Source organism: Lonchura striata, chromosome 2 (genome assembly GCF_050655825.1).
Source record: "Lonchura striata isolate lonStrDom1 chromosome 2, ASM5065582v1, whole genome shotgun sequence".
NCBI classification, from domain to species: domain Eukaryota; kingdom Metazoa; phylum Chordata; class Aves; order Passeriformes; family Estrildidae; genus Lonchura; species Lonchura striata.
The window spans coordinates 20,368,153-20,381,016 of NC_140704.1; the positions used below are offsets into that span (position 1 = coordinate 20,368,153).

General features: G+C 36.9%; 1 protein-coding gene across 2 annotated transcripts in view; it reads right to left on the reverse strand.

Moving 5' to 3' along the window:
- Nucleotides 1-12,864, reverse strand: part of LOC110476202 (macrophage mannose receptor 1-like) — a 33,152-nt gene that overhangs the window by 4,316 nt on the left and 15,972 nt on the right. For both annotated transcript variants that reach the window (XM_077788328.2, XM_085573056.1), the window contains 11 exons: nucleotides 11,011-11,046; nucleotides 10,749-10,912; nucleotides 10,165-10,232; nucleotides 9,271-9,371; nucleotides 8,814-8,953; nucleotides 7,604-7,718; nucleotides 6,761-6,942; nucleotides 6,025-6,127; nucleotides 4,576-4,805; nucleotides 2,476-2,641; nucleotides 977-1,123 (listed from right to left, as the gene is read on the reverse strand). In XM_077788328.2, the coding sequence (XP_077644454.1) occupies nucleotides 977-1,123; nucleotides 2,476-2,641; nucleotides 4,576-4,805; nucleotides 6,025-6,127; nucleotides 6,761-6,942; nucleotides 7,604-7,718; nucleotides 8,814-8,953; nucleotides 9,271-9,371; nucleotides 10,165-10,232; nucleotides 10,749-10,912; nucleotides 11,011-11,046 (1,452 nt within the window). The remainder of the gene's footprint in view (nucleotides 1-976; nucleotides 1,124-2,475; nucleotides 2,642-4,575; nucleotides 4,806-6,024; nucleotides 6,128-6,760; nucleotides 6,943-7,603; nucleotides 7,719-8,813; nucleotides 8,954-9,270; nucleotides 9,372-10,164; nucleotides 10,233-10,748; nucleotides 10,913-11,010; nucleotides 11,047-12,864) is intronic.

Consider the following 12,864-nt stretch of genomic DNA (forward strand, 5'->3'; position numbering starts at 1 on the left):
ACAGGTTAAGGTTAATAAAAAATCCTGTCCCACTGATAGAGAGTAAAGAAGGATTTAAATATAATCCACAGGGTAGTGTCCAGCTGCAGGGGAACAGCACAGACAGTGAGAGATCTGAAGTGAAAGACACAAAAGCACAGAGAAGATTATGACTTTTAAACACCAGGCAAGGTGCACTGTGTTTCCAAGTGACTGGATGTTATTGTTCATAGAAATTATCAGTGATTATTTATTTGTTCTTCATGGTTTGACAGAATAATATGTAGCATGAAATACTGCAAAACAAACCAATCTGCAGTTCAGACCACTGTATTCACTTTTGTGGCAGTGGTGGTAAGAGGGGTAAGAGGATCTAAAAAGGTATGAAACAAAGGATCCATTTATTTTCTCTTTCCTGGCCTCCTGAGACATGGATGAGAGCTGATGACTCAGCAGCAAAGGTGAAAGAGTGCCAAGGTACTGCTCCTGGTCCTGGCCAGGAACAGATGTCTCCAAGGAGAAGGAGGGAAGCATTTTCCCTCCCCGGGCTCTGCAGCCTGCCAGGGAACCTTGCTGATAGAGCAGGGGCTACCAGGCAGCACATGCAGCCCCTTTTGGATCACACAGACAGTGTTAAAAATGAATGGTTGTTATTAAGATATTTACTTTGCTTATTGTGTAGGGAAAGACATGGAAAAGAAGGGATAAGGCCAGAAAGAAGTGATTTTTTTCAAATCACGTAAAATTTAAGATCTGACTAAAAACAGAGATTTTATGAATGAAGAACAAGAAACATGCACAGCTGGAAAAATAGAACAAGAAAATCACCTTAAAATCAACATAACTGAAAAGCACATAACAGTAAAAAATAAATGAGAAATTTATTCCTTATTTTTAATATTTGCAGATTTTGCATTATTACTTTTCAAAATTTCTTTCAAGACTTCTTTTTAATGTCAAGATTGAAGTTCTATATTTGGGTAAAAATATTAATTACCTGATCGAATGCACTGAGTCACAGACTGAGCCCAGGTAATTTCATTGGCATTGAAGTTATAGCAGTGGCTTCGGAAAGGAATCCAAGATATGTGATCAGATTCGGGACATTGTCCAATATCCTGAGGGGGATCAGAAGGAAGTATGTCTAGAAGAAATTAGATATTATAAATGCTTTCATTCAGTAAGGATTGCAGTTCTTCATATATGAAATCAAACATTAAAACTTTTTCTTAAAAGTGTTCAAAGCGTTCTTTGGCACACAGTGCTAAAATTATCAGTATCTAAGTCAAGAGTGACAACAAGGATCAGAACTGGTCAGCTGTGAGAGGATGACTCAGTGTGAATCTGTGCTCTTCTGTGTTACTATCTAAATCAAACTTGGACTGTTTCAAGGATATTTGAGTGTTCCAGAATTTCGGTTCTAGTTTGTTTTGTTATAGTCAATAAATTTATATAAATAAAAGAAGCACTTAAAAAGCAGAAAAAAACACCCCTAGAAAACTCCCAAACTCTCAGAAAGTTCAAATAAGTTTTATTTTAAACGAAATAGCATACAAATTTCCCATTTAATATTTTCCTCAAGATAACAATCCTTACATAGAATTTCTGAACATCTTTATATCTGACATAGCATAGAGTAATCTGAGGCTCATTGATAATTTATGTAGTAACTCCTTATTTTCCTACAAGCAGTGACATTATGAAAAGGCAACATTGTCACTTAGTACTTGTGGTTTTAAAACAAAAGTTGCAAATTAGCAGCTATGAAGTTCAGAGAATGGCCCAGAAAAGAAATTATAAAACTACCAACCAATTAAAAAACCCACAAAATGCCCAATCCAATCCAAAACAAAAACAAACCCAAAAGTCCCCAAATAAAGTCTGAGTTTCCATTAAGTGTGCGTCACTAGAGCTAACAGATGTCATTCAAATGAGAAAGCAAAAACCTGAGGTTTGCCTGTACTTTTACTGTGTAGTATTCCTTAGTGCTACCCATACAAACCCTATGAAGTATGAACTTTTTTGGGGCTAATAACAGACCCTTTTCATCAGATACAACTCTTTCTCCTATATCCAGTTTTTGCAATCTAATATCAATAAAGCAACAACCAGTGTAAGAATGATGTGTTTATGCTGGAGAAATGAAATTTATTTTATACTCAGTGGAATTCATTGATTACAGACCTCCCCATAAAACCTCTGTCAGGTTTATGGGAATAGTTCACACTCTAGACTCAGTGCCTGATGTTCCCACAACCTCTGTGATCTGTCTGCCTGCTCCCATGGCAGCTATCATTCCAGTCCAGTAAAATGGCAAGATCTTGGCTGGTGAATGCCAACTCCATCAAAATAAAACATTGTCATGCAAAATACAGGTACTGACATTACATACTCAGCTTTATTATTATTTGATATATACTTAAAAATTTGTAATTCAGGCAAAGCAGATTAAGCAAGGTTTCTGCCATAACAACAAAAGTCATTGACATTGCTTACCCTCAGATTTTTTGCAGACAGGAAAATATTTCTCATTACAATGTGCTGTTTTCCATCTCCCAGAGAGTGCTAGATAGACACAGGCTAGTTTCTGTTTTGGCTCTTCATAGTCCCACTTAGAAAAACTTACTTTCCTTTTATTGGTCCATCTATAATATCCATAATTCTAAAATTGAAACAGACATTTGACATAACTTTTCTAAACTCTCATCTGCTGTTTTAGCTAAATGAGTCATACAGAAGCACATTTTCAAAGTGATACAGGCAGTTCAGTTTGTGTATCTGTGCTAGCACTGTTAAAATACTGGCTGAATCAGGACTCAGCAACATAAAAACTGGACACAGCAGTATGGCTCCCATGCTGGAACAGCCCATGGAGGTGTTTTGAAGGCTAAATAATGCTCCCTGGGGACTCAGTCCCTTGTCAGACAATGTTGTAATGTGGAATCACCATCCCAGAAGAGTCAGATCTCCATGAAAAGCAGCAAGACTTTAAGAACATGAAACCTGTGGAAAGCTCAGGTGGAAATGGGCCTCAGATCTGGCTATTAAGCAAGGACTCTAAGCTCCAGCAGTTTTCAGGAGAAACATTCAGGAGCAAACTGCAGCCATCACTATGAAGAACTAAAGAACATGATTACTTTGTAAGAAGCAAAAAAGAAATATGTTGAACAGGACTTCTTGAGTCTTTGTTTAGTTCTTCCTCCTCCCCTTTTTTCTTTTCCAGGAAGAATCAGAAGAATTACAAGAAAAAGCGAAAAGACACTGACAATTTATTGCTGCCATTAAGAAGAGGGGGATAAGATGTGATCTCACTCCAGTGTCTAGCTGTGTCAAGAGAGACTCCAGATGCACAAGGTCACACTGAGCTTGACATCAACAGGGCAAGGTCACTCACTGCCTGGGGAACAGGAGGATCCACAAAGCTTGACTCGGCACGATCAAGGATGGTTTGTTTATAAGTACCAAGGGGATGTCTGGTGATTCAAGCTTGATCAAAATGGAATTTTAGCTGCTTTTTAAATCATATTGCTTTGACTAAAAACAACCAACTTTGGTATCAAGCAGACTCAAACACTATTATTTTGGTTTGGGTAGGGGTGCCCTGTGCACTTGTGCAAGTGGAAGGATGTATTTTAAGGTTGGTGACTACCCATCACTTATGTGATAATTTTTTCTGGTGGAGGTGGGGATAACATTGTTAGAATAGTGGAAATATTTATTGTTCATCTTTTCAGACAAATTTTCAGCCTTCTGAGGGCTTTATCAGATTGTTGCTGCATCATATAAGTGGAACTTCTATTTTTACACAATATTTATTACAAGTGTCCCTAGGGATACTGTATTTCAGACATGTTTTGCTATGTTATATATCAGTGTCGATCACAATTAGTAAAAACAATGAATAGTTAAGATGATTATTACTGATGAAAAAGCTAATTTTTATTATCAAAGTGGTTTAGTCAGATCAAAGAACAATGAAACAGAAATATGATAATTAAGTGCATTTAGCAACTGCATATTCAGTGGGAAAGCTGAAGCTCAATTTGTCATTCAGTCACAGAGCTAATAATGCTGATTATCACTCGACTGTTCCTTTACAAATTGGTGGACCTGGATCTCAGTATTCACTACATCTGCTACAGTATAGCTTTTACTGATTTTAACTTTTGGGATCTAGCAGGTATAACAAAGAATATGTGTTCAAAAGAGTGTGGTGGCTTGGCCTATGAAACCTTCTGAAACAAAAGATAATGGAAAAGCTACAATTGCCAATGGTCATGAGGCACTAGCCCTCCTGAACATCTTGGAGCCTTTTAGTAGGGGTCACCTGTCCTAAAGATGGCCATCTGAAAGTTTACCAGGTACTTTTACCTAAGTTTTCATGATTCATACAGCACTAGTAAAGAGAGTCCAGCCGGGCCAAACGTTCTTATCCTTCTCTAATGCCTAAAATGGCATTTAATGATTTAAGATCAATTAAGTCAAAATATGTGAGACCGTTCACCAGTCCTAGGTTTCTAAATCTGTTCATGCTACAATTCTCCTGCTAATAGTAGCAGCATTTAACTTTACCAACTATTATTTTTTTAATCTTACCACATTGCTGTTGAGCCCAATCCATAAGGGCTCTCCATACTGTGCTGCCTGCAGGAGCAAGAATATATTACTGTAATAATCAAAAATGCTGGCAAGCTCTGAAGATTTCTCCTTGCATGCTTTTCTTGCTTCTTCCCAATTCATTTTAGAAGGAATGATTAAATAGCTGCTGTTGCCATAATGGACAAAATCAAAATCTGGAGCACTTGTGGGGTGAAACAGTTCAGGCTCTGTAGGAAAGAGGTACACATTTGAAAGGAAGAGGAGAAAACAGTGAAAAACTACTAGCTGCTGGATAAGAGTATTGCTTTTGAATAACAGATGAATATAACATGGCAGCACAAGCATTAAGTAATAGCATTTTTTACATAAAAACAAAGAGATTTATTTTAATGGCAATTTGGAATTATTTTAAACTATGGTGTAAAAACATATTTAGGGATTAAAGAGAGGCAGAGCATGAGCTGTGTGTATCTGTAGACATAGACTGTCCAGATGAAATTATGTCAGTACTGGTTCCACCATGATCCTCCCCCCAGAGCTCTCTGTGTCCCCCTGCCACAGTGCAGGTGAAGTTTTTCCCAGGCATGAGCACACGACAGGATCTTCTTCACACCATTTCAGTCTCAAAATAATTTCTTTCTAAGCAAATTTTGTGACCATGCTGCTACATCTTTTCCTCATAGGATGAAGTGAAAAAGAAAACTGTATTTGTACCTATAATTATGTATGCAGAAGTAGAAAGCAAGGGCCTAGTGATGGGGACAGAAGAAAAGACAAACTTTTTGTTCATTCACTGTTGAGGATGCTCTGTCAATTGTTTTTGCTAGTGCCATCCTCATGCAGCTTTCTGCACTCACATGGGTCAGAGCTGTGAATCATCTGACCCAGCTGTGGTTTCTTCCTCTATTTTGAGTTGCTGCTCAGCAGTTCCTTGTTTTTGTTCCTGCAGACTCTGCAGTATAGCCGTGCTCCGGATGTGTCTCCCACCCTAAGGCTCCATGAAGAACACTGGAGCTTTTGCCCTTCTGAGTATTGCTGTTCTTGAGATATGAAGGCCTCTCTAGGGACTGATGAGCAAACTAATCCGTTTAACTGGCCTCAGTTGACCCCTAGTTGGAGGTCACCAAGGGATTTGTCTTTTCGTATTGTATTTGCAAAATAACTGCATTCAGGCACCTATATCTGTGGTAGTTGGGTAAAGCACAGATGGATATAATAGAGAAAAACTGACATTTTGAAGGCAGACACCTTCTAGGAACCTGGTTTGGACATTTTTCTTATGATTAAGAAGGTGAATCCTGTTCTTCAAAGTGTCTATATGCCAGGGAGCTGATTTCAGTGTGGATGTCTGCAGGGTAGGCGAGGTCATCTTCTCTGATTTGTAATGGTCAGATTGTTCAGTAAATGTTTTACAATCAAAAAAAAAAGGTGAAAAATAAAACTTACCGCTCTCCATCTGGCAAATATAGCTTTTTTTATGCTGGCAGTCAGTATTTTCCCATAATCCTGCATCATCTACAGATCTTTTTGTCATTGTAATACAATCAGTCTAGGGAAAAAATGAAAAATAGACTTGTTGCTGATAAAGTGCAAAATTTCCAGCAAAATAATAGAAATAGGTGTGAGGAGAAAAAATGAATAGCCTTCCTTTCTAATTTTCTGGTTCTTTTAATGTATTGCTTGCTGGAAATTAAATGTGTTCTATTGTATATCTTAAGCAAATGTACTTTTATTGGCAAATTGATGCAAGAGCTTTTGTCAGTTAATTAAAATTCCTCAGAATGCATTGAAGTTATTTTTACTATGGAGTTAATGGTAATGTGTACTGAATTTGTTGGAGTTTCATTTGCATTATACAAGGAAAAACAATAAACTAGAATAAAAATCACAACTAGTAACACTGAATATTTTCACTAAAATATAATAATTATAAAAAGTGTAATTAATTCAAGCAGAAAAGATTCCTTTTCTGCATTTCTAGACTTTGACAAAGGAATGAGAGTAAGCCTAGATTCTAAGCAGGCCTATTAATTTCTGATTAAAGCTTTAAAAATTTGATCTTTGAAGTTTCAGTTCACTTGTGCTTTAAGTTCAGATTTTAGCTGAGACAGAAGTCAGGCTGGTTATTCAAACATTTAGTATGTCATTTATGTTATGCACTTTCTGATTTATTTCTGTTCACCTCTATTGTAATATACTTCCAGTCAACCACTGTGAATTTATCTCTGAATGGGAATCCTCGGGCCCAATTTGAATAGTCAAAAACGCTTCCATCTGTCCAAAGATAGGTTTGCTCACTGTTGATGTCATTCAGCCCAATCCATGTTTCATTGGCAACATCCTTTAGGTGGAAGGTGAGGAAAGCTGAGAGAAAATATATTTAAAAAATAAAATAAAATAAAAAGTACCTGAGGAGTTTCCTTTCTTCAAATTCCATGTAAATGAAATTACAAATAAAACAACAATCAATCATCTTCTAAATCTATTGGAAATACCAACCTCAGTATTATTAGGCTGGGAGTGAAAGATAAAAGAAAAAATTACAATGGGTAATCAAAGTGAAGCAGTTTGAATTCAGGGTAAAAAAAGGAGGGGAGGGAAACAAGGAAAACATTTTTTGATAAAAATTATTTAGGCTTCTTGGAAATATTATAGAAATCCAGGCCAGAAATTACTTCAAAAGGATTGTCTTTCCCAAGATAACATCAGCTTCAGATATATAATTTTTGATGGATGTCTGTTTAATGTCTAGCTTGAATATCTCTGAGCATTTCATGACTAAAAACATTACAATTTATCCCATCTCCCAAGACCATGGGGAACAGATTATTCTATTCCTTCCACAGGTGATGCTTGCTAAAACTGGGAAAGTGTCAGAATATCTCACTGCAGTCCTCCCTCTGGATCAAGCACCTCCAGGTCTTCCTTATTTAGGTTATTTAGGTCTGGAGGTAGGTTCAGCCTCATCATTAGATGGTGAAATATGTGGTTTCATACATAGTGCTGTAAGGCTCAGGCGTCATACCTTGCACTTGATTATTGTGTATAGAGGCCAAATTTCCCCCTAATTCTCTACAAACACTTCTTGCTGAGTGCCAAGTTAGTTTCTCTTCTTCTCTGGATCCAAATATTTTATAGCACTGTGGAGAGAGAAAAGGATTAGACAGACTTCTGGGTGCCAAAGAATTTTAAAACCATTGGTTTGTATTAATTCTGTGCTAGTTCCTGCATGCAAAGAGCTGCAGATGGGGGATCTGCTGGAGCACAAATCCTGTCAGCCAGCAAGGAGACCTAGCCAATCCCTGTGATATGTGCAAAGCACTTACAATCGTGTGGGGTCACTGCTGGGAAAGAGCAGACAACCACCAAAAGCTTTTGAGGAATTAAATTACTGAAAAGTAGAATTTTTGAGGGACTGGAACTATTTCCTGACTGTGACCCTAATTTGGAGCAGGTAATAATTTCTCAGGTCAAGTTTTTTTTCAATTTTATACCACAGATGGAGTGCTAAAACCTCAGCTCATGTGAGAACTCACACAAGTGTCAGGAAGAAGTGCTCCTCTGAATGGGTATTTTCCCTGCATCCCAGTGTAAAACATTTTTTGTGTATCATCTGAGGGACAGAAGATATGGCTCCTCCTTTGAATGCATAAAACCTTTCCTATTGATTGCATTGTGGAATTGATTTTTTGTTTTTCTCTGTTGTTTGTTTTTGGGGTTTTTTAAAAGTTCATATGTCCAGATTTTTTTGCTTAACTTAGCAGAAACCAATGCTTGATATTGTCAAATATTTGATTTGACATTTATTGCTGTTTGTGTTACTCAGCTTAAGATGAGTTGCTGTGATGGCCAATTACTTATGAAAAGTTTGACCTTTCAATTTTTCACCTTTGTTACTCAGAAAAACAGTGTTACATTTACAGATAAGGATAATGGATCAGGATTTCCATGCTTTATGTCTAAAATAAGCAGAAGTATTGAGAAAGTAGAAAAGTAGCTATGGCTAAAGGCACACAGACATTTACAAAAATTATAATTCCAAACATTCAAATCACCTTTTTTTTTATATTTAGTTACAAATTTTCCAACCTGAAGATGCACTGCACTGCTAATTAGCATACTTGTTAGTAAGTTGGTGTTTAAAGAGAGAGAATTTCTTTAATGAGATAAAAGGGATAGTTGCTTTCTTCACCTAGAGCAAATCTCCTAAATATGGCTGGGATTTATTGCTGTACCTTATTGTTGAACAAAAGCCAAGTTTCAGGACATCCTCCCAGAGGTGGAAGCACAGTAGGAGCAAATCCTGAGTAAGTTGAATTGTGCCTTTCACAGATAAAGGCGTTTTTCACAGCACAGTTTATGTCTTTCCATAAACCTGTAAAGAAATGGAATACAGATAATAGTTTAGATATTACAGAATACAGACAAAACTCCTGTACAACCACTACAGCAGTCAGGCTCAGATGGCATTCATAAAGCACAAATGAAACACATTTACCCCAATACACTCCTCCTTCCTCTGCAATGTTTTTTTTCTAAGTGTTGACAGTTTGTAGTGAGTGTGTTATGAAAAGATGTCAGTATTGTTGAACTACCCCTCTGTAGGGTAGCCCCAAATTTAAGTATGTACCAAACATTTTGGATTTTGATGCTAAATTTTACCCAAATATTTCTTGTTGCTATTTTACTCACCAAAATCTTCTGACATTATCACACAGTTTTCATCATTATTTGCAAAATTGGGTTCATTTGGAGCCCAGGCAACATAGTTCACTGGGCTGTCATCCAGCCATCTGGAAGAAACAAGGGGACAGTGGCTGCCAGCAGAGATCTCAGCAGGCATTCATTACTCACAAGGCTTTTGGGCAGGGGGCTAAACAAGGTATCAGCAGTGACCAGAGGGCAAAGACTCTACAGATCCTGGAGAGGACATAGCTACAGCACTTCTGCTGCTTCTCCTCTGCTTAGTACTACCACATTCAAGGCATGGATGGACATCCTTCACATCCCAGAAAAGTGTCCTCCTGAAAGGCTTCTACAAATGGATTGTTAAAACAGGTTTCCTGCCAGAAATTTCAGAAAGATGTTGGGGTAGATGCTGCTTATGCTTCTAGCTTGGAGCTCATATAACTTGAACCACTTGGAATTAATTTTATTTAACCCTTACATATATATTTTATCAAAACTTCCCAGGCTTTCTCTGTAGTCATTGGAGATCTAGTCAGGGTCAATCTCATCCTTAGCAGATGAGGGATCAAGAGCAGATCAGGTAAATAACATCTTAAAATTACCTGTTTCTCCTCACTACTTATGCAGGGTTGCAGCTCTCGCAGTGTAAGGCATTAAGTAAGCTGCATCTTAGCCATGAATTTTTATTGTGTTTGCTCTCCCAAATTTGGAAGGAAAATGCATTTCTCTGCTTAAATATAGAAGAATGTAGTACTTTGGGTCTGAGACATTTCCTGAAAACTATCCAGAAGTCAGTTGTACAACATTTTTTAACTTGTAAGATGAAAACACAAAGAAATGCTCTCTGAGATGAAATTACCATCATTTGTTGTCCATTACCAGTTTTCCTTTACTCACCTGAATCTCTGATCAAAGCTGACAACTAAGCCGATGAAATATGATTTTCCTCTGTGTTTTGTGTAAATCTAAAATAGAAGTAATTAATAGTTAAGCACTAATTTGCTTTTCAATGTCAAGCAAAAATCTGAAAGCCAATTAATCATGCCTGTGATTTATTTTTCCTTTTTTTTTTTTTTTTTTTTTAATTTGGGACTCACAGAGGAATATGATTGGTTCAGACTCAGGCTTCAGGCAGGCAAGACACATATGTGGAACATCCTGGAGTGAGGAATCCACTGGACAGAAAAGCAATTATCACTGTGCTGAACACTACATATATTAGAAAAGCTGAGCAACCTGGGCCTGAACCTTTGCTGCACCTTTAATATTTGCATGCCTCTTTAATATTTGCATTTTCCTCTATCTATTAAAAACAATAGTAATTTTACAGGTCATTAACAAATCTATTGCTTTATAAATAAGTAATGTAGGACAATAGCTCAGGACTCCAGCCTTACTAAATATTTAGTATGTTCCCTGTATTTTATCACCTGCTGTGCCTCAAAATTCAACTATATATAATTAATAGGCTTTCTGCTTACATATTGCCACAGAAATCGTCTTTTGCTTTCTTTCTCAATGACAACCAGATCAGCAAAGTTCTTCTGACAAATCCTCCGAGCTTCTTCCATATGGACATGTTCTTTGCTGAAATAGTACTGCTTATTTTCATATATAATCCATCCATCTTTGGTGAGCTGATAGTCTGAAAGATAAAGAATCATATAGAATGTTTTCCTTTCTGGTCTGTACAAAGTCTGAAAACTAGTCAGTAATCTTTGTGAAAGAGGAAAAAAAACCTACCAAGTTTGTAGTTTGCTTCAGGCTTTACCAATGTACCTGAAAGATAGAAGATTTTCATAAGCAATATCCCAAATTAAAAAAAAAAAAAATCAGAGAGATCTAATTTAAGTAGTTTTGCATACTTTGTAAAATAGAGGGGAAAGAAACAAAACCCACCAAACTATGAATCAGATAATGCATTTTCAAGAATTCAGAGCACATTCTGCCATATTAAAATAAGTGTATAATTTAGTAACATTTAGCTAGTGAAAAATATGTACTTTACAGTAATGTATATCCAAAAACACTGTATCAAAAAATCCATGTTTCATAGTAAATTTTTGGTAGATTAAACAAAAATTATTTTGAAAATTTGTTTTAACATTTTCACTTGATACTCTATGATTAATTTTTTTTTTGTATTCTTGGGACTAGAGCCAAACAACATAATCCAATATAGTAAATTCTAAAGCTTACCTAGATGGTGCTAGACTATCCACAAGTACTGAAAACGTAATGCTGATTTATTGCTAATGTCAGGTGTAACTTCTAGTGTGTCAATGAATTCTTTCTTTCCTGATGACTTGGCTTTTACTAGGACATTCTGTTTTTAAGAGTCCTGGAGAGTCAATGGATATCAAATCCAAGTTTCTGATTACAGGCTGAACCAGGAGAAAGCAAATTAGCTGTATTCACAAAGCCAGCTATAGCCTCTGAAATGAAACTCTTCTTTCATATGACTGCCTGTTATTTTGTACCTCTGGACTATTAATTCTCACATTTCTACTGTGGTTTGATGGACAGAAACACAGTATTATAGAAGTGTCAGCAATAGTCTGATGAGAAATAAACAACAACAAAAAAAGAAAAATTGGGTAAAATTATTTTGGGATCATTTAAACATTTTTTCCTGAAGTATTTAGTGAACAATAGAACTAAAATTATTGCATTTCAATGTCTTCATTATTTATATAGTTCTGGTTATTTTTATTTATTGTTTAATCCTCAGATAACTGTAACATTAATTGTTTTCAGAAAGCTGGAATATCTTTTGTAAATAGATGTCTTAAGTGCATGTGAGGGAATTCACATGTGAGCATGTCTTCTGTCATGTTGATCATCACATGATCTAGATTCACAATTACAAGATTCATTTCTAGATTTTTTTTCCCTGCTTTTGAAAGGTCATCTAGGAGCAAGATAAAGTGATCAGAGTCTTTGTGTCACAGTTGCTGAGCTCCTTCTGAGTAATCTCACCAAGAGCAGAGACACATCCACACAAAGCAGCATGCTCAGTGTGCCAGAAGGGGCTGCACAGGATGTGCTGCTTTGAGCTGGTAGGCAGAAATTAAGGCTTGAATGTTGCATTTGTGTGACTAATTTACCAAAAGGGAACAGTGATTCTTCCTTTTTGGTTAAGCAATTTTTCAATGTTACCATGGTGCCTTATTCACCCTTCAGGGGTTTTGTTGGCAGAGTCATCAAATATTAGATACACTCAGTGTTTTTATGTAACTGCTTATCCCTTCCCCTTCCTATTGTGCCTCCTAGTAGTTCCCTGTGTGCATCCAACTTTCTTTTCATTTCAAGAAGGTTTTAAAAGTCTCCTTCTCCATGGAGATGCATACAAACACTCAGTTTAGCACCAGGAAGCAGGGATGTAGAAGGAGGACTGAGCAAGCAAAACAAGTCCTTTCATTGTCAGCTGTCATTTGATCTCCTCAGCCCACACAGACCCCATTTCCATTTCCGGCTGAGAGGCACCCCAACATCTGTCAGGTCCATTTTGTGAGCCTGGCACCAGGTGGGGGAGTTTTGGCACTGGGGCCCTGCTTTCCAGGCAAAGCTGGTAGATGCAGGAGTCCATCAAGGTTA